Source organism: Microcaecilia unicolor, chromosome 3, assembly GCF_901765095.1.
Source record: "Microcaecilia unicolor chromosome 3, aMicUni1.1, whole genome shotgun sequence".
NCBI classification, from domain to species: Eukaryota; Metazoa; Chordata; class Amphibia; order Gymnophiona; family Siphonopidae; genus Microcaecilia; species Microcaecilia unicolor.
In genome coordinates this window covers 533,327,487-533,353,756 of record NC_044033.1, presented here as the reverse complement: position 1 = coordinate 533,353,756, position 26,270 = coordinate 533,327,487, and the positions used below count along the sequence as shown (strand labels likewise).

The 26,270-nt window shown below is 45.8% G+C and overlaps 1 protein-coding gene across 1 annotated transcript in view; it reads left to right on the top strand.

The window, feature by feature from the left end:
• The window catches only part of HDAC2 (histone deacetylase 2), a 157,452-nt gene that overhangs the window by 47,944 nt on the left and 83,238 nt on the right, over positions 1-26,270 (top strand). Inside the window, exons 5-6 of the mRNA XM_030199223.1 lie at positions 3,840-3,978; positions 15,455-15,596. Of these exons, the coding sequence (XP_030055083.1) occupies positions 3,840-3,978; positions 15,455-15,596 (281 nt within the window). The remainder of the gene's footprint in view (positions 1-3,839; positions 3,979-15,454; positions 15,597-26,270) is intronic.

The following is a 26,270-nucleotide window of genomic DNA, read 5'->3' as shown; positions in this document are numbered from 1 at the left end:
CTAATGTTAGTAATATGTAATTTATCCTTAAAATCGAGCGTGGTACCAGAAGATTGGAGAGTGGCCAATGTAACACCGATTTTTAAAAAAGGTTCCTGAGGAGATCCGGGAAATTATAGACCGGTGAGTCTGACATCGGTGCCAGGCAAAATGGTAGAGACTATTATTAAGAACAAAATTACAGAGCATATTCAAAAGCACGGATTAATGAGACAAAGTCAACATGAATTTAGTGAAAGGAAATCTTTCCTCACCAATCTACTACATTTCTTTGAAGGGGTGAACAAACATGTGGATGAAGGGGAGCCGGTTGATATTGTGTATCTGGATTTTCAGAAGGTGTTTGACAAAGTACCTCATGAAAGACTCCAGAGGAAATTGGAGAGTCATGGGATAGGAGGTAGTGTTCTATTGTGGATTAAAAACTGGTTAAAAGATAGAAAACAGAGAGTAGGGTTAAATGGTCAGTATTCTAAATGGAGAAGGGTAGTTAGTGGGGTTCCCCAGGGGTCTGTGCTGGGACCGCTGCTTTTTAACATATTTATAAATGACCTAGAGATGGGAGTAACTAGTGAGGGAGGGATAAGAGGACCTTATGAGACTGGGCGTCTAAATGGCAGATAAAGTTTAATGTGAGCAAGTGCAAAGTGATGCATGTGGGAAAGAGGAACCCGAATTATAGCTATGTCATGCAAGGTTCCACGTTAGGAGTCACAGACCAAGAAAGGGATCTAGGTGTCGTCGTTGATGATACGTTGAAACCTTCTGCTCAGTGTGCTGCTGCGGCTAAGAAAGCAAATAGAATGTTAGGTATTGAGCCTGCCATGAGTGGGAAAGCGCGGGATACAAATGTAACAAAAAAAAAACCAAACAAAAATGAGGATGTTATAATGTATTGTGTCCCTCAATGGTGTGACCGCACCTCGACTATTGTGTTCAATTCTGGTCACTGCCTCTCAAAAAAGATATAGTTGAATTAGAAAAGGTGCAGAGAAGGGCGACGAAAATGATAAAGGGGATGGGACGACTTCCCTATGAGGAAAGGCTAAAGCGGCTAGGGCTCTTCAGCTTGGAGAAAAGGTGGCTGACGGGAGATATGATAGAGGTGTATAAAATAATGAGTGGGGTTGAACGGGTAGATGTGAAGCGTCTGTTCACGCTTTCCAAAAATACAAGTGCTAGGGGGCATGCGATGAAGCTACAATGTAGTAAATTTAAAACGAATCGGAGAAACTTTTTCTTCACTCAACGTGTAATTAAACTCTGGAATTCATTGCCAGAGAATGTGGTAAAGGTGGTTAGCTTAGCGGAGTTTTAAAAAGGTTTGGGCAGCTTCCTAAAGGAAAAGTCCATAGACCATTATTAAATGGACTAGGGGAAAATCCACGATCTCTGGGATAAGCAGTATAAAATGTTTGTATTTTTTTGGAATCTTGCCAGGTATTTATGACCTGGAATGTCCACAGTTGGAAACAGGATGCTGTGCTTGATGGACCTTTGGTTTTTCCAAGTATGGCAAAACTTATGCACTTATGTAGGCAGGGCCGTGGGGGGTGGGGGGGGGGGGGGGGGGGAGGGCAATCAAGACAGCTTCCCTGTGCCCCAAAGCTCTAGGGGGGCCCCTTGTGGGTGAGTATGTCTTCCCCTTCTCTCTGTCCCCCTACCCTGATGCCTCCCTCGGCGTCCCGATCTACCTTTTAAAATGCATTTTTCTATGGAGGGGGTTGTGGCCTCCCTGGCGCTGTCCCTCTGCTGCGATATACCCTGGGGGAAACAGGAATTTGCGTCGGGGGGAGGGGCGGACCATTGCAGAGGGACAGGGCTGGGGAGGCCTCAGGTAGCACTAGTGACACCCTGCAAAGAAAAATGCATTTTAAAAGGTAGATCGGGAAGATGAGGAGGTGTCGGACCAGGGTGGGGAGAAAGGGAAGACATACCAGCCTGTGAGGACCCCCTGGAGCAGTTGTGTTTTTTGTAAGCCGGAGGGGGTTCAGAGAGAGGGAGAAATTCTGGACTGGAGGTGGGGGAGGTGAAGAAGAAATGATGGGCCCAGAAACAGAGGAGAGGAGGAGAGAGATGGTGGTCAGTGGGATGGAGGGAGGGAAGAGAAAGGGAGAGAAGTTGGACCTGGGGTTGATGTGGATGCAGGGGGCAATGCTGGATGGGAGGGCAGTTAGGAAGAGAAAGGGAGAGAGAGTGGATCTGGGGGAGGTGAGGAGGGAGGGAAGAGAGGGAGAAATGTTGGGTCTAGTGGTAGAAGGGAGGGTGAGATGCTGAACAGTGGGATGGAGGGAGAAAAAAGAAAGATGCTGCATCGGTGGGGGGGAGGGAGAAGAACAGAAAAAAGAGGACGTAATGTTAGTCTGTGGCGTTGGGGGAGAGAGGAGGAGAGATGGACTTGTAGAGGTGGGACAGGAATATGCTAGGTGAGAAAGGGACAGAGAGATGTCAGTCAATGATAGAAGGATGAAGTAGACTACAAGAGTAGAGAGGGAGGGGGGTACTGGAACTGGTGGAACCGTGTGGGAGAGGTCAAAGGGTAGTGGCAAGAAGATGAGTGTGAAGAGGGTAGTCCGTACAGAGGTAGAAATATGGTAATGGGGAGTAGATGGAAATAGGCAGCTGGGAAAGGAGTGAGATGGGAAATGGGAGAGCCAGGGACTGAGGGGAGATGGAAAAGTTGATAGGTAGATGAAAAATAAAAAAAGGAAGGGTGGGAGGGAGGGTGAAATTTGAGTGGACAGGGGTAGGAAAGACCTGAAAGGGAAAATCAATATGTTAGAGACAGGCGTAGTGAGGGAATGGCACGAGAGGAGAAAAGAAAAATGGACAGCAGACACTGGAAAGAGAATTAGCATAATACAGACAAGAAAGCAGAAAAGAAAACTGGGACCAAGGTTATGGAAAAACAAAATGTCCAGACGACAAAGATTGAAAAAAGTGTTTTATTTTGAATTTATTGACTAGAATATGGATATCGGCATTGTATTCAGTGGTGTAGCCACATGGCTGATTTGAAAGGGGGGGGGGGGGGGGTCCTTGAGGCCAAAATGACTGGGCACCAAATTTTCAGTTCACCTAACATAGTAACATAGTAGATGACGGCAGAAAAAGACCTGCACGGTCCACCCAGTCTGTCCAACAAGATAAACTCACATGTGCCATTTTTTGTGTATACCTTACCTTGATTTGTACCTGTCTTTTTCAGGGCACAGACTGTATAAGTCTGCCCAGCACTATCCCCGCCTCCCAACCACCAGCCCCTCCTCCCACCACCGGCTCTGGCACAGACCGTATGAGTCTGCCCAGCACTATCCCCACCTCCCAACCACCAGCCCCTCCTCCCACCACCGGCTCTGGCACAGACCGTATGAGTCTGCCCAGCACTATCCCCGCCTCCCAACCACCAGCCCCTCCTCCCACCACCGGCTCTGGCACAGACCGTATAAGTCTGCCCAGCACTATCCCCGCCTCCCAACCACCAGCCCTGCCTCCCACCGCCGGCTAAGCTTCTGGGGATCCCTTCAAAAATGCAAAATATAAATACCTGAGCTGCTGGGGTTCCTGAAGCCCCACCCAGAACTCTCTAAGCTCTGTAGATGGTGGGAGTCCTCCCCGAGCTGCCACTGCTGCCCCCCCCCCCCCCCCCCCCAATCACCATGCATGCTTGTTTTTCATGCATAAGCATAGTTAGTACTTCAAAATGATTCTTCTCAGGAATTGGCCAATAATTTATCATTAATAAACCCCAACAGAATCTGTGCATCTTGATTTTATATAAACCAATAAAATGACATTAGATGCTAAACGGGATTGATTTTTTTTTTTCATGTGATCAGCTGGAGCAGTAAAACTGAACAGACAGCAGACGGACATGGCAGTTAATTGGGCTGGAGGTCTGCACCATGCGAAGAAATCTGAGGCTTCTGGCTTCTGCTATGTGAATGACATTGTACTGGCCATCTTGGAGTTGCTCAAGTAAGTTCTTACCATGACATGGAATGTCAAACTTAAGGGAGCCTGTGGTGGGAAATCAAAGGCTAATCTTGGAAACCTGGCCTTTCTATTCTGGAGTGTAGGTGAGAGATGCACCTGAGCATGTTCCTCTGCAGTTGTCAGAGGTCAGCTTCAACCCTGTTCTCCTGGGACACACTATCAGTACTGAATCAAAGGACAGTGACTCCTATAACAGCATGCTTGGCCATTGGGTCAATGTTAATTCAGAAGGAAGACTTCTTCAATGTGGGGCTCTTAATCTGCAGTCCTTGAACATCCTTGAGGTCTGTGGATGGTCCATTGGAAATTAGAAATACCGTATTTTTCGGACTATAAGACGCACCGGACCATAAGACGCACCTAGGTTTTAGAGGAGGGAAAGAGGAAAAAAAAAATTTTCCTCTTTCCCTCCTCTAAAACCTAGGTGCTCTGCTCCGGTGCGTCTTGTCCGGGTTTTGGACCTCCGTTCCAGTACTTACATGATTCCATGTGCCCTGGTGGTCTAGTGACGTCGGGGCAGGAAAGAGCCCCCTCTTTCCTGCCCATCGCGCTGCTCTCCGTGCTTCTCAATGCTTTCTGATGGTCTCGGCGATATTCAAAATGGCCGCCGAGATTCTCGGCGGCCATTTTGAATCTCGCCGAGACCGTCAGAAAGCATTGAGGAGCACGGAGAGCAGCGCGATGGGCAGGAAAGAGGGGGCTCTTTCCTGCCCCGACGTCACTAGACCACCAGGGCACATGGAATCATGTAAGTACTGGAACGGAGGTCCGAAAACGCTACCTTCGGACTATAAGACGCACCCCCCATTTTCCTCCCAAATTTTGGGGGAAAAAAGTGCGTCTTATAGTCCGAAAAATACGGTAATTACAGATTTTTTTTTTTCTTGAAATGATACTTCGTTGGTGTCCTTCATACTGTTCTGGAAAGTGGGCATCTATGACCATTGACCATCAGGTGGCGATATACAGCATACCTACTACTACTACTACTACTATTTAGCATTTCTATAGCGCTACAAGGCGTACGCAGCGCTGCACAAACATAGAAGAAAGACAGTCCCTGCTCAAAGAGCTTACAATCTAATAGACAAAAATAAAGTAAGCAAATCAAATCAATTAATGTGAACGGGAAGGAAGAGAGGAGGGTAGGTGGAGGCGAGTGGTTACAAGTGGTTACGAGTCAAAAGCAATGTCAAAGAGGTGGGCTTTCAGTCTAGATTTAAAGGTGGCCAAGGATGGGGCAAGACGTAGGGGCTCAGGAAGTTTATTCCAGGCGTAGGGTGCAGCGAGACAGAAGGCGCGAAGTCTGGAGTTGGCAGTACTGGAGAAGGGAACAGATAAGAAGGAATACCTCAGTTCTGTATTCTCTAAGGAGTACTTTTACAAAGGTGCACTAAAAAATGGCTTGCGGTAGTGTACGTGTGGGTTTTGGGCATGTGCCGATCCATTTTTTAGCGGGCCTGTAAAAAAGGCCTCTTTTTTTTTTTTGCCGAAAATGGACGTGCGTCAAAATCAAAATTGCCGCACGTCCATTTTGGGTCTGAGACCTTACTGGCAGCCATTGTCCTAGCAGTAATGAATCTGGGAGATAATGACCTACGCGTGTCAAATGCCAGAAAATAAAAAAATATTTTTCAGACGTGTGCCAAAATTGAAATTACCGCAGAGGCCACACTGTAACCGGGCGGTAACTCCAATTTGGCTTGTGTTTGGCACGCGTAGGCACCTATGCAGCTTAATAAAAGGGTCCCTAAGTCCTGTGTGCAGCTCCTGCGATTCAGTATTTTTCTATCTCCAGCAGGTGGATGAGGTTGTGCTCTACAGCTCCCGGTTTAGTCACTTGAGTGCTGTTCCTGGTCCAGTTGGTTAGCTGGATCTCAATCTGAGCAGGAGAGTCCTTTGGAACTAAATTGGGTCATACCTTGAGGTAACATACCAGCTCATTTTCGAAAGAGATCCCCAGCCATCTTCCGACACAAATCGGGAGATGGCTGGCGATCTCCTGAACCCGGCCAAATCAGCATAATCGAAAGCCGATTTTGGCTGGCGCCAACTGCTTTCCGTCGCGGAGCAGGCAAAAATTCAAGGGGGCGTGTCGGTAGGGTAGTGAAGGCAGGACAGGGGCGTGCTCACGAGATGGCTGACTTCGCGCAATAATGGGAAAAAAAAAGCCAGGCTTGACGAGCATTTCGCTGGCTTTACTTGGTCCCTTTTTTTTTCACGACCAAGCTTCACAAAGGAGCCCCAAATGACCACTGTAGGGAAACGGGGATCACCTCTCCTTACTCCCCCAGTGGTCACCAACCCCCTCCCACCCCCAAAAAAACCAAAACAAAACTTTTTTGCCAGCCTCTATGCCAGCCTGAAATGTCATACCCAGCTCCCTGACAGCAGTATGCAGGTCCATGGAGCAGTTTTTAGTGGGTGCAGTGCACTTCGGGCAGATGGACCCAGGCCCATCCCCCCCCCCCCCTTACCTGTTACACTTGTGGTGGTAAATGGGAGCCCTCCAATCTCCCCCCCCCCAAAACCTACATATAGGTGCCTCCCTTCACCCCTTAGGGCTATGGTAGTGTTGTACAGTTGTGGGTAGTGGGTTTTGGGGAAGATTTGGGGGGCTCAGCACCCAAGGTAAGGGAGCTATGTACCTGGGAGCTATTGTTATTTTTTTTTGTTTTTAATTTTTAGAAGTGCCCCCTAGGGTGCCCAGTTGGTGTCCTGGCATGTGAGGGTGGCCACTGCACTACCAATGCTGGCTCCTCCCACGACCAAATACCTTGCATTTCGCCGGGTTTGAGATGGGCGGCCCCAGTTTCCATTATGGCTGAAAAATGAAGCCGGCCATCTCCTCTACACCCGGAGATCGATTTAGCTGGCCCCAACCGTATTTCGAAACTACGGTTGCCTCCGCCCCCATGTGGCGCCGGCCCCCGAAATGGCCGGCCAGCTATTTGACCGCCGCTGTTTGATTATGCCCCTCATAGTAACAAAGTAGATGACGGCAGAAAAAGACCTGCACGGTCCATCCAGTCTGCCCAACAAGATAAACTCATATGTGTTACTTTTTGTGTATACCTTACCTTGATTTGTATCTGCCATTTTCAGGGCACAGACTGTAGAAGTCTGCCCAGGACCAGCCCCGCCTCCCAACCACCGGCTCCACCACCCAACCTCCTCTAAGCTTCCGAGGATCCATTCCTTCTGAGCAGGATTCCTTTATGTTTATCCCACGCATGTTTGAATTCTGTTACCGTTTTCATCTCCACCACCTCCCGCGGGAGGGCATTCCAAGTATCCACCACTCTCTCCGTGAAAAAATACTTCCTGACATTTTTCTTGAGTCTGCCCCCCCCCCCCCCCCCCCCTTCAATCTCATTTCATGTCCTCTAGTTCTACCGCCTTCCTATCTCCGGAAAAGGTTCGTTTGCGGATTAATACCTTTCAAATATTTGAACGCCTGTATCATATCATCCCTGTTTCTCCTTTCCTCCAGGGTTTACATGTTCAGGTCAAGTCTCTCCTCATACGTCTTGTAACGCAAATCCCATACCATTCTCGTAGCTTTTCTTTGCACCGCTTCAATTCTTTTTACATCCTTAACAAGATACGGCCTCCAAAACTGAACACAATACTCCAGGTGGGGCCTCACCAACGACTTATACAGGGGCATTAAAACCTCTTTTCTTCTGCTGGTCACACCTCTCTCTATATAGCCTAACAACCTTCTAGCTACGGCCACCGCCTTGTCACACTGTTTTGTCGCCTTCAGATCCTCAGATACTATCACCCCAAGATCCTTCTCCCCATCCGTACCTAGCAGACTCTCACTGCCTAACACATACGTCTCCCGTGGATTTCTACTCCCTAAGTGAATCACTTTGCATTTCTTCGTATTGAATTTTAATTGCCAAACCTTAGACCATTCTTCTAGCTTCTGCAGATCCTTTTTCATGTTTTCCACTCCCTCCTGGGTGTCCACTCTGTTACAAATCTTAGTATCATCCGCAAATAGGCAAACTTTACCTTCTAACCCTTTGGCAATGTCACTCACAAATATAAAACAGAATAGGCCCCAGCACCGACCCCTGAGGAACTCCACTGCTCACCTTTCTTTCCTCCGAGCGGATTCCATTTACCACCACCCTCTGCCTCTGTCGGTCAACCAGTTTCTTATCCAGTTCACCACTTTCGGTCCTAAGTTCAACCCTTTCAGCTTGTTCACGAGTCTTCTCTGGGGGTCCGTATCAAAGGCTTTGCTGAAGTCCAAATAGAATACATCTAGTGCATGTCCCTCATCCAGTTCTTTGGTCACCTAGTCAAAAAAGTCAATAAGATTCGTTTGGAAGGATTTATCTTTGGTAAAGCCATGTTGCCTCAGGTCCTGTAACACGTTGGCTTCTAGAAAGTTAACTATCCTTTCTTTCAGCAGCGACTCCAGAGCAGAAAAAGATTTTATCTGCTGTCATTTCCTGTGTTACAGTAGTGTTTTGGGCATCTTTTTTATAGTTTACTTATCTTCCCCCTTATTTATGGTTATTTTGGAAAATTCCGTTTTTCCTGAGTTAGAGTTTTGCACTCTCATTTTCAGCCTCACTGTGAACAAAAGCACAGACCATATTTAACTTTTTCATTATTAAGGTGGTGGTATTTCATTTTGGTACAGATATTTAAGCTAAGATATTTATTTATTTATTTGGATTTTGCTCACACCTTTTTTCAGTAGTAGCTCAAGGTGAGTTACATTCAGGTACTCTGGATATTTCTCTGTCTCAGGACGGTTCACAATCTAAGTTTGTACCTGAGGCAATGGAGGGTTAAGTGACTTCCCAAGATCACAAGGAAAGGGAACTTGGACTTGATATACCGCCTTTCTGAGATTTTTGCAACTACATTCAAAGCGGTTTACATATATTCAGGTACTTATTTTGTACCAGGGGCAATGGAGGGTTAAGTGAGTTGCCCAGAGTCACAAGGAGCTGCAGTGGGAATCGAACCCAGTTCCCCAGGATCAAAGTCCACTGCACTAACCACTAGGTTACTCCTCCAGCAGTGGGATTTGAACCGGCCACCTCTGGACGTCAAGACCAGTGCTCTAACCACTAGGCCACTTCTCCACTCCTCCTCCACTGTATGTAACCAGTATGTTCAAGAAATGCTTTAGCTGCAGACTTTCTTAGGTTGAAAGAAAATGAGAGGTCTACAGCGCCCAAATTTATTCTGTCCAACACTCCCATGTGTGAGATAATGCACTTGTATCCCATTTTATGCCAATTAAAAAGAAATTCCTTTCTAGCCCCAGATAAGTCAGTTCACTGAGCACTGCAGCACCTGGGTCCGTCATCCCATGTGTCCATTTCACTGTTGATCTGATTCAGGGCAGAGGTTTTGCAGTTATCGCATGTTAATTTTGGCATCACACAGTTACAATCTGGAATATATTACATAGCATCCTGTCAAGCACTTTGCTGATTGATATTCCAAACGATTCATCTCTGACATCTCCGCAAATGCTGGGTCGGCCGTTCGTGCTAACAGCAACTGAGTCAGTGCCAGATACGCTGGAAGGTTTAGTTTCATTTTTAGTAGTTTCTTCCTCCTCCATGATACTTCAGCTCAGTCAAAATCGGTACCGCTATGCATTACTTAGCCTACTAATCATTTGTATAGTGCTAATAGACACGTAAGAGAGCGTTTCTGCTTAACAGAGCTCGCACTCTCTATTCAAGATAGACAAACAGGACAAATAAGGGATTAGGATGTTGAATTTATTATGAGGTATAGGGAGAGGGGAGAGAGATGACGATATACAGAATGATTGTAGTAATAAGTTGGTAAGAGCCATTTGAACTATATATGGAAATGGCTAGGGAGCCAATAAAGTGACCTGAGATGAGGGTAGATGGTGGAATACAACTGATGCTATAGAATTTTGAACAGATTGAAGGGGAGAGTTGAAGTAGTCTAAATGGGAGGAGATTGAGAGTGGGGATAAGGGGTTTGGTAGTATGTTCAGAAAGGACAAGTTTTGGTGATGTTATACAGAGAGAAATAATAACAGGTTTTAGCAGTCTGTTGGATATATACAGAGAAAGAGGAGTCCAGATTTATTAGACATTTGCTATCCCACCCTGAAGGGACTTGGGGAGGGGGCAGTGTTCTCCACAGAAAAAAAGAATGAGGGAACCAGCAAGATAGATTTAGGAGGAAAGATACAAAGCTCAGTCTTGGCAATGCTAAGTTACAGATGGTGTTGGGACTTCTAAGACAAACAGGCTGATCTTGGTCCTGGATTCCTAGAATAAGGTAGATCTGGAAGTCATCAGCATAAAAATAGTACTAGGCTGGGATCTTGTGCCATGATCCTTCATTCAGAACTACCTGGAAAATGTTTCCCTTATTTTATCTTGCTCCAACTTTAGTCTTGTCACAACAACAGTTCTTGACCAGGGACCAGACACTGGGTCTGCTTCTAAGACCACCTAATCAAGGGTTTTAAATCAGTCCACTAGATGTAGTCATTACTTAATATCCAACATCCTACACCCAAGAACTATGAATGGTGCTTCAGCAGTATCCTGTGGCCCAGGGAGCAGACAGTGAGACCTGCGAATCAAATCCAGGTCCCTCCACATAGTATTTCCACAACATCTGCACCACTGTGGCCGGTGGGGCTTATTCAGAAAGTAGTTAATCAAATTTTAATAAACATTTATTTATTTATTACATTTGTACCCCGGGCTTTCCCGCTCATCGCAGGCTCAATGTGGCTTACATAGTAACAAGAGAATACAATCTGTAGTATCAGAATCAACAAAGGAGGTACGTGATAGGACAAATGAACAAGGAGTAAATGGAATAGAAGAGATATGAGAGGATAGGGGTAGGTAAGGAGGTGGGGTGATAAAGGAGAAGTTGGGAAGAGCATGGAGGGTAAGAAGGTTGGTAGGGGATGTTTTCTGAATCATTGTTGTTAATAATTAGTTGAACCGGTAAATAGATGGATTGCTTACATAAGTACATAAGTACATAAGTAGTGCCATACTGGGAAAGACCAAAGGTCCATCTAGCCCAGCATCCTGTCACCGACAGTGGCCAATCCAGGTCAAGGGCACCTGGCACGCTCCCCAAATGTAAAAACATTCCAGACAAGTTATACCTAAAAATGCGGAATTTTTCCAAGTCCATTTAATAGCGGTCTATGGACTTGTCCTTTAGGAATCTATCTAACCCCTTTTTAAACTCCGTCAAGCTAACCGCCCGTACCACGTTCTCCGGCAACGAATTCCAGAGTCTAATTACACGTTGGGTGAAGAAAAATTTTCTCCGATTCGTTTTAAATTTACCACACTGTAGCTTCAACTCATGCCCTCTAGTCCTAGTATTTTTGGATAGCGTGAACAGTCGCTTCACATCCACCCGATCCATTCCACTCATTATTTTATACACTTCTATCATATCTCCCCTCAGCCGTCTCTTCTCCAAGCTGAAAAGCCCTAGCCTTCTCAGCCTCTCTTCGTAGGAAAGTCGTCCCATCCCCACTATCATTTTCGTCGCCCTTCGCTGTACCTTTTCCAATTCTACTATATCTTTTTTGAGATACGGAGACCAGTACTGAACACAATACTCCAGGTGCGGTCGCACCATGGAGCGATACAACGGCATTATAACATCTGCACACCTGGACTCCATACCCTTCCTAATAACACCCAACATTCTATTCGCTTTCCTAGCCGCAGCAGCACACTGAGCAGAAGGTTTCAGCGTATCATCGACGACGACACCCAGATCCCTTTCTTGATCCGTAACTCCTAACGCGGAACCTTGCAAGACGTAGCTATAATTCGGGTTCCTCTTACCCACATGCATCACTTTGCACTTGTCAACATTGAACTTCATCTGCCACTTGCACGGCCATTCTCCCAGTCTCGCAAGGTCCTCCTGTAATCGTTCACATTCCTCCTGCGACTTGACGACCCTGAATAATTTTGTGTCATCGGCGAATTTAATTACCTCACTAGTTATTCCCATCTCTAGGTCATTTATAAATACATTAAAAAGCAACGGACCCAGCACAGACCCCTGCGGGACCCCACTAACTACCCTCCTCCACTGAGAATACTGGCCACGCAATCCTACTCTCTGCTTCCTATCTTTCAACCAGTTCTTAATCCATAATAATACCCTACCTCCGATTCCATGACTCTGCAATTTCTTCAGGAGTCTTTCGTGTGGCACTTTGTCAAACGCCTTCTGAAAATCCAGATATACAATATCAACCGGCTCCCCATTGTCCACATGTTTGCTTACCCCCTCAAAAAAATGCATTAGATTGGTGAGGCAAGACTTCCCTTCACTAAATCCGTGCTGACTTTGTCTCATCAGTCCATGTTTTTGTATATGCTCTGCAATTTTATTCTTAATAATAGCCTCCACCATCTTGCCCGGCACCGACGTCAGACTCACCGGTCTATAATTTCCCGGATCTCCTCTGGAACCCTTCTTAAAAATCGGAGTAACATTGGCTACCCTCCAGTCTTCCGGTACTACACTCGATTTTAGGGACAGATTGCATATTTCTAACAGTAGCTCCGCAAGTTCATTTTTTAGTTCTATTAATACTCTGGGATGAATACCATCAGGTCCCGGTGATTTACTACTCTTCAGCTTGCTGAACTGACCCATTACATCCTCCAAGGTTACAGAGAATTTGTTTAGTTTCTCCGACTCCCCCGCTTCAAATATTCTTTCCGGCACCGGTGTCCCCCCCAAATCCTCCTCGGTGAAGACCGAAGCAAAGAATTCATTTAATTTCTCCGCTACGGCTTTGTCCTCCTTGATCGCCCCTTTAACACCATTTTCGTCCAGCGGCCCAACCGACTCTTTGGCCGGTTTCCTGCTTTTAATGTATCTAAAAAATTTTTACTATGTATTTTTGCTTCCAACGCTAATTTCTTCTCAAAGTCCTTTTTTGCCCTCCTTATCTCCGCTTTGCATTTGGCTTGGCATTCCTTATGATCTATCCTGTTACTTTCAGTTGGTTCTCTTCTCCACTTTCTGAAGGATTGTTTTTTGGCTCTAATGATTTCCTTTATCTTACTGTTTAGCCACGCCGGCTGACGTTTAGTCTTTTTTCCCTTTTTTCTAATACGTGGAATATATTTGTCCTGAACCTCCAGGATGGTGTTTTTAAACAGCATCCACGCCTGATGCAAGTTTTTTACTCTGCGAGCTGCTCCTTTCAGTCTTTTTTTCACCATTTTTCTCATTTTGTCGTAATCACCTTTTCTATAGTTAAACGCTAGCGTACTTGATTTCCTAGTTTCACTTCCTTCAATGCCAATATCAAAACCGATCATATTATGATCACTGTTATCAAGCGGCCCTCGTATCGTTACCCCCTGCACTAGATCATGAGCACCACTAAGGACTAAGTCTAGTATTTTTCCTTCTCTTGTCGGCTCCTGAACTAGCTGTTCCATGAAGCTGTCCTTGATTTCATCAAGAAATCTTATGTCCCTTGCGTGTACAGATGTTACATTAACCCAGTCTATATGCGGGTAATTGAAATCCCCCATTATTATTGTGTTGCCCAGTTTGTTTGCGTCCCTGATTTCCTTTAACATTTCCGCATCCGTCTGTTCGTCCTGGCCAGGCGGACGGTAGTACACTCCTATCACTATCCTTTTCCCCTTTGCACATGGAATTTCAATCCACAGTGATTCCAAGGAGTGTTTTGTTTCCTGCAGAATTTTCAATCTATTTGATTCAAGGCTCTCGTTAATATACAATGCTACCCCTCCACCAATCCGATTCACCCTATCACTACGATATAATTTGTACCCCGGTATGACAGTGTCCCACTGGTTATCCTCCTTCCACCAGGTCTCAGAGATGCCTATTATATCTAATTTTTCATTTAGTGCAATATATTCCAACTCCCCCATCTTATTTCTTAGGCTCCTGGCATTCGCATATAGACATTTCAAACTATGTTTGTTGTTCCTAAGTACATCATGCTTAGTACTTGACAGTATTAATTGGCAATCTTTTGTCTGATTTTTATTGTTATTTAAAGATACCCGATCTACTACAATCTCTTTTGCAACCTCACTATCAGGATACTCTATCTTCCCTGTTATGGTGATATCTTTGAAAGATACCTTATCCCGAACCATGCTCTTTTGAGCGACTGTCGGCCTTCCCCCCATTTCTAGTTTAAAAGCTGCTCTATCTCCTTTTTAAACGCCGATGCCAGCAGCCTGGTCCCACTCTGGTTAAGATGGAGCCCATCCTTTCGGAATAGGCTCCCCCTTCCCCAGAATGTTGCCCAGTTCCTAACAAATCTTATGATTACTTATGGTATGTCAGGTCATTCGGGTAAACCTGTTTGAATAGACGGGTTTTCAATAGTTTCCTAAAGGGAAGATATTCACTAATTGACCAAATGTATCTGGGCAGAGCATTCCAGAGTTGGGATCCCAGGTAGGGGAAGTTGGATGCATGGTAGGTTTTGTAATTTAGTCCTTTGCAATTGGGAAGGTGCAGGTTAATGTTTGATCGTGAAGACGTTGACATGTTTCTGGTCGGAAGGTTTAATAGATTGACCATGTATGTGGATAAGCCCTAATGAGTGTTTAGTGTGAGTATCCTGAAAACCAACCCTGTTTGAACCTCTCCTCCAGGGAATGGTGCAAAGAGCACAATTGTTAGCCAGTCACAAGAGGTAGGATTGGGAAGGAATTGTATTCAGTGTTGGAGAAGTGACGATTCCCTTTATTAACCCATTAAGAGATCAGAAGAAGGTTGAACTCGGGACCTCTTGTCTTCATATAGCCTATCCAAACCTAGAACTGTGTGCGTGAGGATCAGCCATGGAAGTTCATCCTTTAGACATTCCTCTGCTATGTATCATACAATGTAGTTAAAATGTCCCATTTTCTAGGTGTTTCACGTGTTCAGCAACACTAGGGAACTCATTCATAAACTAGATCAAGCAAGATCTTATGGTAAGAAAAAGTGCCTAGAACATTTTCATAGGCTGTGAAATTCTGTAAAAGGAGTGAAAGGGTTCAAGGCCATCCTTGCATGAAAAACGGAAGGAACGTGTAAAAGCTGAGGCTGGCTTATTGAAATGTGAATTGTATGATGTTTACAAAGAATAAAAAGAAAGGGAAGAGAGAATAGTGAATGAATGATCAAAGGAGGTAGATTTTACAGTGCAGTACTCTTAGTGGAGTGGAGGAGTGGCCTAGTGGTTAGTATGGTGGACTTTGGTCCTGGGGAACTGGGTTCGATTCCCACTGCAGCTCCTTGTGACTCTGGGCAAGTCACTTAACCCTCCATTGCCCCAGGTACAAATAAGTACCTGTGTATAATATGTAAGCCGCATTGAACCTGCTATAAGTGGGAAAGCGCGGGGTACAAATGTAACAAAATAAAATTATATTTCCTTTTTCAGGTACCACCAGCGAGTGCTGTATATTGACATCGACATCCACCATGGGGATGGTGTTGAAGAAGCTTTTTATACAACTGACAGAGTAATGACTGTTTCATTCCACAAGTATGGGGAGTATTTCCCTGGCACAGGAGACTTGCGGGTAAGTCCGACATCTTCAGTCCTAAAGTATGCAGTGAATTCAGATTCTCTTTGCTATAGGCCGTCGATATCTTGTTTTGTGTACAGTATCGCAGTATCCTGAGACACATTGCTGATCACATTTTGGTTTATTTTTTTTATTAATGGGGTCATTTTATAAAGCTTTTATCCAGAATGGTGCTCTGGCTTGTTTCTAAGCATTTGCATGGAATTTGGAGGTGGAACTGTAGTTTCTAGTTAGAGTAGTGGGTTGAGAACCAGGGATGTAGAGAGTTGCACTGGGACAGAAATCTTACCAATCCCCCGCCCATCCCTACAGGAATCTTACCCGCCCGCACTGGAATCTTACCCATCCCAACCCATCCCCGCAAAACTTTTAACCCATCCCCGTAAGAATTTAATGGTATACAAAAGAAAATTCCAGTCAGCTCCCTCAGTCTCTGTCTGGATTTGAGCCACAGCACTGTAGGCAAGGAAGGAATGGAAGCTGAAACTTGGAACACTCTGGTGTGCACATGTAAGATTTGTCTCTGATTTACTGGCACTGTATGCTGAGAGGTCACCACATGCACGTGCCAGAAGGTCAGGTGACATCCAGTGCTCACACCTGTGTCAGAGCTGAGGTCCTGGGAACAAAGAGGATTAATTGTAACATAGTAAATGACAGCAAATAAAGACCTGAATGGGTCCATCCAGTCTGCTCAATAGTCACACTCATTATCAATTCATGATTAAATCAAGGAGTGTGATGTTGTATACTTGATTATGGTCTTTCTTTGGTGTTTCTGGAACACACCATAGAAGTCTATCTGGCCCTATCCATATGTTCCAACTGCTGGAGTTGTCGTCGAAGCCCACTCCAGTTTATGCGTCTTCTCATTTGTGGGACACAGATTGTAAAAATCTGTCCAGAACTGTCCTTATGTTCCAGCCACTGAAGTTGCTGTCTAAGCCCTTTCCAGCCCATCCTAAACCAGACTTCCATATATTAGACACAGACCATACAAGTCTGCCTGGTATTGGCCCTAGTTAATCACAGCCAGAGTCGCCATCTGAGTATTACTTCACACATCCACACACATGCAGCCATTTAAGGTTAGGTTTTTTATAACTTCCATTTTCTAATTAGAGATCCTCTATGTTCATCCCACGCCTTTTTGAATTCAGTCACCATTTGTGTCTCTACCACCTCCTTAGTGGAAGGCTTTCCACATTTGTGCTGTTAAAGCAAGGAAGAGGAGGAGGAGACAGCATTCAAAGAACTTGGTATTTGGTAGATGGGAGGCTGGTGCAGGTGTAGCTTACACTTCCATAGGAACCCCGAAGAACTGCCTCCGTCTCCGTGGGATTCCCGCAAACCCCATTCCCGTGCAGCTCTCTACAGGGAAGACTGTTCAGTTCCCGCTGCTGTTGCTTGTGACCTTGGGCAAGTCACCACTACCTCAGGGATAAAGTCAGGCTAATTCTATGAAGTACTTTTCATGCATAAAGGCCTTTTTATGCACGCAAGATGACTTTTATAGAAACATTAAAAAATGAAGGCAGATGAAAACCATATGGCCTACCCAGGCTGCTCATCCATGCCATCTACTCTCCCTGTTACTCCCTTAGAGATCCTATGTACTTGTCCCAAGCTCTCCTGAATTCAGGTACTGTTTTCACCTCTACCACTTCCACTGGGGGGGGGGGGGGGGGGGGGGATTCCACGAATTCACCACCCTTTCTGTGAAGAAGTATTTCCTCAGGTTACTTCCGAGTCTCTCCCCTTTCACCTTCATCTTATTCCCCCTCTTTCTAGAGCTTCCTTTCAATTGAAAAAGACGGCTGCTGTGCATTTATGCCATATAGGTATTTAAATGTGTCTATAATATTTCCCTCTTCCTTAGCATCAGCAGCAGATGAATGCAGAGACTTGGGTTGTGTCCATTTACCAGCAGGTGGCGATAGGAGCGCTGAATTGCACTGCTTTATACAATGGAATGCTCTCACGAGCTCCTGGTTTCATTTGGAGGCAGCTCCTGTTCTGGGTTTCTCAGTTCAGTAGAGCTAGGGGTGTGCGGCTGAGTGGTGCCGCCTTTAAGAGGTACACCTGGTCACCCCAGTTCACTCCCCCACCCTTCTACCCTCTCCAGCTCCTCTCCTTCCTCACCACAGCTGTCTAAAAAACAAGCCTTCGAATGGTTCCTGGAAAGAATCTGCTGCCCCCAGTATTTGGGCTGGGAGAGGAGAGGGTAGTGGAGGATCTCCATTGCCTGAGAGGTGGCGGGCTTCTCCCAGCAGCGCCACAGGGTGAGTGTGCACTTGTATTGCTGTTGGTGCAGAGTACCATAAGTACATAAGTAATGCCACACTGGGAAAAGACCAAGGGTCCATTGAGCCCAGCATCCTGTCCATGACAGCGGCCAATCCAGGCCAAGGACACCTGGCGAGTTTCCTAAACGTACAAACATTCTATACATGTTATTCCTGGAATCGTGGATTTTTCCCAAGTCCATTTAGTAGTGGTTTATGGACTTGTTCTTTAGGAAACCGTCTAAACCCTTTTTAAACTCTGCTAAGCTAACCGCCTTCACCACGTTCTCCGGCAACGAATTCCAGAGTTTAATTATGCGTTCAGTGAAGAAACATTTTCTCCGATTTGTTTTAAATTTACTACACTGTAGTTTCATCGCATGCCCCCTAGTCCTAGTATTTTTGGAAAGCGTGAACAGACGCTTCACATCCACCTGTTCCATCCACCATACCTCTATCATGCCTCCCCTCAGCTGTCTCTTCTCCAAGCTGAAAAGCCCTAGCCTCCTTAGTCTTTCTTCATAGGGAAGTCGTCCCATCCCCGCTATCATTTTAGTCACCCTTCGCTGCACCTTTTCCAATTCCACTATATCTTTCTTGAGATGCAGCGACCAGAATTGAACACAATACTCATGGTAGCAGTTTTGTTTCTTTGTCCCCGAAATGGCAGCAGGGTAATTCCCAGGATGTGCAGGCTATCCACCATTTACAGCTACCGCTGTCAGCAGCCGCTAGTTAAGTTTCCCGCTTAAGTGGAGCGCGGGCTGTTCTGTTTCGACAATTGTCAGAGCCTTGGTAGCCATCTTGTTGGACCACAAGTTGTGAGTGTCTTTCTTTTCCCCCAAGTTTTCGCTTTTTGTTGCACCCGGGTTTCTGTTTAAAAAAAAAAAAGGAACATATGTTCTTGTTCCCCATGAAAGGGAGTGACCTCGGGGTTTTTGCCTCTCCGCCTTTTTCCCGCCGTCTCTACCTCTAGCGGAGTCGAGTTCTGCAGGGCCCTAGGTAGAAAGCTTTGTGGCCTTTGCGTGCACCACTGCTTTCAGAGACTATGAGTCAAGGCGGCTTATATCGGCCCTGCTGCGGCAGGGCTTGAGGGACTGTGACCTCTTCCAGATGTGCTCACTGTTACTTACGCACCGTGGGAGACTCCTAGGCAATTGCCTGTTTGTTGTTCAGCAGCCTTTTTTGTGTTTGCCCTCTTATTTTGCCTCCAATAACGGATCCTAGGTGGCTACCTTCCTTTTCTGAACTTGCAGTAGCGCCAAAGATCATTTGGGTTCGGTAGCTGCATGAAGGCTGCGGTAGGCCCTTGTTCCTTTCACGCCTGAAGTACCGCCTCAAGTACAGTTTGGAGTACGGCTTGTGCTGGGTTACCAGGCCTTACATGGGCAGACTGGATCTCTGGGCAGCTCTGTTCAGTTCTGCTTCCACTTTTCCCTCATCCTCCCGTTAAAGAAACTACGGAGCTGTGCTATTCCTTGAGGGTATTTTATTTTCTTGATCCATTGCCTCTCAGGGGAGCAATTTGTCTTTGCACCTGGTTTTTAGAGCAGGAACATGGTGCTCATGTCTCTCCTGGTCTCCAGAGTTACTTTTTTACTTCTGCCAGGGTGGGTTCCTCAGGGTCTTTTCTCTTGGTGTCATATTCGCTTGAATATGACTGGCCGCCTCCTGGCGAGCTCAGATCTGGTCTGGGTTACGCTTGTGCTTGGCAGCTGGGGCTTTCAGCAGTTCTCCTGCAGTTCAGTTTTACCTTGCGAGGTCCCTTTTTTGGCCCTTTGCCCCTGTCTCTGGCTGCTTCAAGTTGCCTTTCCAGGCAATAGGTCCTGGATTGGCCACTGTGGGAAACAGGATGCTGGGCTTGATGGACCTTTGGTCTCTCCCAGTATGGCAATACTTATGTAGTTTTCACCGTCGCCTCTGTTTGGCCACCTTAAGATCATCGCATATGATCACACCCAAGTCCTGTTGCTCTTTTATGCACAAAGGTTCTTCACCTCCTAAACTGTACCATTCCCTTGGGCTTTGCAGCCCTAATGCATGACCCTGCATTTTTTTAGCATTAAATCTTAGCTGCCAAATTCCAGACCATTCCTCAAGCTTCGCTACGTCCTTCTTCATTATCCACCAATAAACAAATTTATCTCACACTTAAAACTTGAAGAAAAGTATGCCTCAATTATAATTATACTTAATAATACGAGTCTCAACTGCCCCAGTATCATTAATAAAATCTTTGGATGTTATATTGATCTGCTGTTTTGTTTTCCACGTTGGAATTTACAGATTGTTTGCCTTGTTGTTTTTTGGAACCTAAGTTATAGACTTTTACACATATTAACCCTAAGGGCGCACTCTGATCGGCTCACTGGCAAGTTGTAAAAACCATAGTGGAAAAAAACTCCCTGAAGAGAGGAAAAAAACAACTGTCCGCAAACGATTGAAGACCTATCTCTTTGACAAAACATACCGCAAGGAGCAAAACATATAAATCCCATATACATCATAACAATGCCTCAAGATATTACCCCACGTACTCCACGTCCCCGTACTCTCCCATTCAATATCTACCCACAGATAAAAACTGTCTACCCCATCGCTCACTTGCTATTATTCGATCAGCGTAGTAAATCCCCCACACCACATCCTTTAGTTTCCACGCCCCAAAGGCGACTGATCTGACCTTGTCTTCCTTTATCTGCTCACAATGTAACCCATAATCGTAATGTAATGTAAGAAACTGTATTTCCAACATTTACAATGTATTGTAAGCCACACTGAGCCCGCAAATAGGTGGGAAAATGTGGGATACAAATGCAACTAAATAAAATAAATAAATAAATAGGAAAAATAACAGACAACTACTGTACTCATATTTTAAAGTGTTTCTAATCAAAATATCTTCTCCACTTTCAAGACCCAAACTGAGCCATTATTTTTGCATGAATAGCTGTAAATATAAGCACTTAGCTTTCTTACGATCTCTTCAATTGTAGAAAATATGATGCAAGCAACATTCCTACAGTCATGGCACAAAATTCATAGTCCTCAACAAGGGCCCTCTTGTTTCGCAAAGCTGTGTCAGGAGGTGAAACTATTCTTTAAATCATTCAAGTACAAAATGGCGAGAGGGAATTTAAAGACACTCAGAATTCTTTTTTTCTTCAACTAACTTTATTGCACTGAACATCGCATACCCAATCAGAAAAAAGCATCCCAATCCATTGGTCCGTTTAAACTATTAATGATTATTGTGTCGTACTGATAAATCAAGCGCTGCTCACATTCCCATAAAATTCTTGAATATCTCCTCGGTGGCCATTGTCTGATATATGCTCAGTAACTATACATTTAAGTTCTTCAAACCTGTGATTGAACTCTACACAGTGTTTGACCATAGGGGCTTCCAGTGTTTTTTTTGGTTTTTGTTTTAAGCAATGTCTGTTCTCTACCAAACGCGTTTTCAAGTTTCGGTTAGTTTGTCCCACATATAATAACCCGCATGGGCAATGTATGACGTATATTACCCGAGTGGTGTTACAATCAGTGGTGCTCAATATGGGAATCATCCTCTTTTTTTCTAGCCCACCAAAATCGATTGCCGCCTTCCATCACATTGGCCGCATTTATGATATCCCTATGCCTTTAGACTTTCAGAATGGTAAAGTAACATATCAGCACGTGAATAAACAGGCACACTTAATAAAGAAAAAACATGATCCGTAGTAGTCATGTAGACATTAAACAAAATGGCTGATAGTGGAGAGCCTTGCACCCAAGGATCAGAGAAATCACCTTTCATTTTAACAGTTAGTGCCTGACAATTCTTTGAATCATGAAAGAACGCTACCTGATATCCCAATCAATCCACTGTGTCAAATGTAGCAGTCAAATCAAACTTCAGTAAGACTATTACCTCTTTCTTGTCTCTGATGCTAGATGTTGTTGTTTTTTTTTTTTATTTACTTATAATTTTCAATATATACATCTTATCAAAGAGGCATAGAAACAATTGCAATAATCAAAAACAGAAAAAGCTTACATTCTTGAGATAAACTAGTTATCTCATTGAATGAAATAATATTTCAAATATCGACCTCAAGATTGGAAATACCTAACTAGATCCAAGATACAAATTACCATTTACATAGGAAATAATATTTATCAGACGATTACACTCCCGAAAAAACATTCTCTATCTATCATCCAGTGTCCATATGGGACCTTAAGCCTTAACAATGACATTCTCAGTCTCCTTAGAGCATAAAAAATCCTCGAGTTGTTTTGGCTCTGTAAATTGATAACTATTCTGTTGGTAAATAAAGCGACAAATACAAGGAAATTTAAGGGTAAACGTTGCCCCTAGGTTTAATGTTCTTTGACGTAGAGCCAAAAAGGCCCTACGTCTAGCTTGAGTCTCTCTTGCGAGATCCAGAAAAATCCTTCTTTAGAGCCTTAAAAACATTGAGTCTAAATGTTTAAAGAATAACTTCAATACCATCTCCCTCTCTATTTCAAGAGCCACTGCTGTTGTCCTTTGGTTAATTATTTCTAAGGAAGACTCCAGGACAGATGTCAGGTTCAGTCCTCCATCCACAACAGCATGGTCACCTCCAGATTTAGGCGGTGTTAAAGTCTGAAGATAAATTACCCTTGTTATGGGTGGGAGAGATTCACCTGGCATCCCTAGAACCTCCCGCAAATATCTTTTAACCATTTCAGTCGCTGAAAGAATGGGAGATCTGGGGATGTTGAGAAACCGCAAATTAAGTCTTCTCTGCTGATTTTCAAGGTATTTCATTTTCTTTTTAACAAAGTTACTATCCTTAATCGTGGCTTTGTTCAAGTTCTCCAGCTTGAGAATTTTATCTTCAAGCAATTTTGTTTCCGACAACTGTCAGGCACTAATTTGCTCCTGAATCAACAGGGCTTTTGACGAAGTTTTTATTTCACCTGCACTCTTCAATAAAACCGTCTGCAACGAAGAATGCATTGAAAAAGTTAGGTCCCATAGTGCTTCAATAGTCACTACGGCAGGTTTCACCATTTCAATATTAAACTCAAGAAGAGGTGAGTTAGAGATCAATTTTAAACCATCTCTCGTTGGTAGAGGGAAATTTTTTAAACTCTGTCCTACCAGATCTTCCTCCTCACCCAAGCGTTCGGTTGGGCTCCTTTCTTCGAGGGTCCTCTCCGTTCCAGGCATGGGACCCCGCAAATCACAAACCGCTCGCTCGCTTCCTGGTTGAGGTGGTGCCGCATGGACGTCGTCTACACTGCTGACCGAGTTGTTAGAAGCCGGTCGGATTGCAGGAGAAGATGTCGAACGGGGTCCCAGAGACACTCCGAAGCTTTCCAACGTCGTCTGCCTCGAGAGGGGGGTACCAGTAAGGGTAACAGGAGCCTCCCTCGCCTTTCCACGCCGCTTCCCCATAATATGGGAACTTCGGACTCCTCTTTCGGTGCTACGGAGGTAGGCTTCAGAGTGCGTCTGAGGTAGCGTCCTAGCACAGGGCCATCTTGGATCGATGCTAGATGTTTTATGGCGAAAGGTAAAACTATGAAATGCTGTAAAACCAAATTGAAGTGGATTCAGACAATCATGATTATCTAGGCAGGATGATAATTGAGCAGCAAGAATGGAGTCAGATAGTTTGGAAAATAACGGAATGCGGGTGAGGACTTATCTGAGAAGAGATGTAGTGATTAGGTGCCGAAGGCGACATTGAAGAGGTGGGCTTTGAGCAATGATTTGAAGATGGGTAGGGAGGGGGCCCGGCGTATGGGCTCAGGGAGTTTGTTCCAAGCATGGGGAGAGGCGAGGCAGAAAGGGCGGAGCCTGGAGTTGGCGGTGGTGGAGAAGGGTACTGAAAGGAGGGATTTGTCTTGAGAGCGGAGGTTACGGGTAGGGAAGTAAGGGGAGATGAGGGAAGAGAGGTAAGGAGGGGCTGCAGATCGAGTGCATTTGTGAGTAGGAGAAGCTTGAACTGTATTCGGTATCTGATCGGAAGCCAGTGAAGTGACCTGAGGAGAGGGGTGATATGAGTATATCGGTCGAGGCGGAAGATAAGACGTGCAGCAGAGTTCTGAACGGACTGAATGGGGAATAGATGGCTAAGTGGGAGGCCGGTGAGGAGTAGGTTGCAGTAGTCAAGGCGAGAGGTAATGAGAGAGTGGATGAGAGTTTGGGTGGTGTGCTCAGAAAGGAAGGGGCGAATTTTGCTAATGTTATAGAGGAAGAAGCGACAGGTCTTGGCTGTCTGCTGGATATGCGCAGAGAAGGAGAGGGAGGAGTCGAAGATGACACCGAGGTTGCGGGCAGATGAGACGGGGACAATGAGGGTGTTATCAACTGAGATAGAGAGTGAAGGGAGAGGAGAAGTGGGTTTGGGTGGGAAAACAATAAGTTCAGTCTTGGCCATGTTCAGTTTCAGGTGGCGGTTGGACATCCAGGCAGCAATGTCGGATAAGCAGGCCGATACCTTGGCCTGGGTTTCCGCAGTGATTTCTGGTGTGGAGATATAAAGCTGGGTGTCGTCAGCATAAGAATGGGAGTGAGAAGAATTCCTCCTAACCTTGCGGGGTATTGTCCGGACTTTAGAAGAGGATTTTAAAAAAGAAGTAAACCAATTAGTGACTAAAGGGGGAGGGGGGGGGTCAATAGACTAGAAGAAGAAGAGTTCAGACAGGAGGGAGAGAACTTGATCTCTTTTGACAGGCAATAGCTGGGTTATTCAATGAAGCAGACACAAAGTTCAGTGATAGCTTGTAGAGTAGGAGGTACTAAGTCTCTCTTAATAATTTTAGTGCCAAAGATGAAGCTGAAGGGTATTGATCAATATCCACATCAGTACAATACATAGGTACTAGGTCTCTAAAGCTGCTTAGAACAAAAAGATGGATTTTCTAAAAGTGAAGCAAAATAAGATTTTTTAGAACTATAAATTGCTGGTTTTATAAGTTTTTATAGCCTTACTCCATTCTACCGTTGGTATTTTATCATGAGATTGTCACCATCGATGTTCCAATTGGTGACATTCTCCGAGGACAAGCAGGCTGCTTGTTCTCACTGATGGGTTGACGTCCACGGCAGCCCCTCCAATCGGAAACTTCTCTAGCAAAGTCCTTTGCTAGTCCTCGCGCGCCCGCGCGCACCGCGCATGCGCGGTCGTCTTCCCGCCCGAAACCAGCTCGAGCCGGCCAGTCTTCTTTTGTCCGCACTCGGTACGGTCGTGTTTTCGCCGTGTCGAGCCCCGGAAAGTCGACCTCGCGCGTCCAAATTTATTTTGACGTGTTTTTTCTTCGGAAAAGTCTTTCAAGCGTCGGGAAGTGCTCCGGAAACCCCCCCCCCCCCCCCTGGTTTCGTGTTAATCCTCCCCGTACTTCCAGCTTTTTGCCCCGATAAGTTTTCTTTCGTCGTCGGGGTAGGCCTCTTTTCGGCCTCGGTCGAGATTTTCTCCCTTACAAATTTTTTTGGTGCTCTTTTTCCGTCATTTCGGACTTTGATTTCGCCGGCGCGATTTTTCCGCCCATGACATCGAAGCCTTCCAGCGGCTTCAAGAAGTGCACCCAGTGCGCCCGGGTTATCTCGCTCACTGATCGACACTCGTCGTGTCTTCAGTGTCTGGGGGCCGAGCACCGCCCTCAGAACTGCAGTCTGTGTTCCCTGCTTCAAAGGCGGACTCAGGTAGCGAGACTAGCCCAGTGGAACGTGTTGTTCTCGGGCTCTTCGTCGGCATCGGCACCGGGATCTTCGAGTGCATCGACGTCGTCAGCGTCCAGACCATCTTCCTCTGCCGCCCCTGCATCGAGTGCATCGAGGCATCGGGCCTCTGCATCGGCGCCGAGACATCGGATAGCTGCATCGACGTCGGTGGTACCGGGACCTCGTCTGCTGATGTCGTCGGACGGTGGTGCATCGTCAGGAGTGCAGGTGAGGGCTGTCCATTCCCCTGCTGGTGGCGGTGAGCCTTCGGGTGGGTCTCCTCCTACCCTGAGGGCTCCTGCGGTACAGCCCCCCCGAGACCGACCTCCTTCGGCCTCGGCCCCGAGGAAGCGACGGCTGGATTCTACGTCATCCTCGTCGGTGCCGGGGAGCTCCGGTGACATGCTTCGGAAGAAATCGAAGAAGCATCGACACCGGTCGCCTCCCCGCGTCGGCACCGAGAGCTCTGGGTCGCCGAGGGAGTCGGCACCCAGCAGGCATCGGCACCGAGAGGACCGCTCACCCTCTGTTCAAGAGGTGTCGATGCGCTCCACTCTGGACAGCCCGGAACAGCCTCCTCGCCTGGAACAGGTTCTGACGTCGACGCCTGCATCGACCTCTTTGCCTTTCTCTGCAGCCGCTCTGAACGAGAGCCTCCGGGCCGTTCTCCCAGAGATT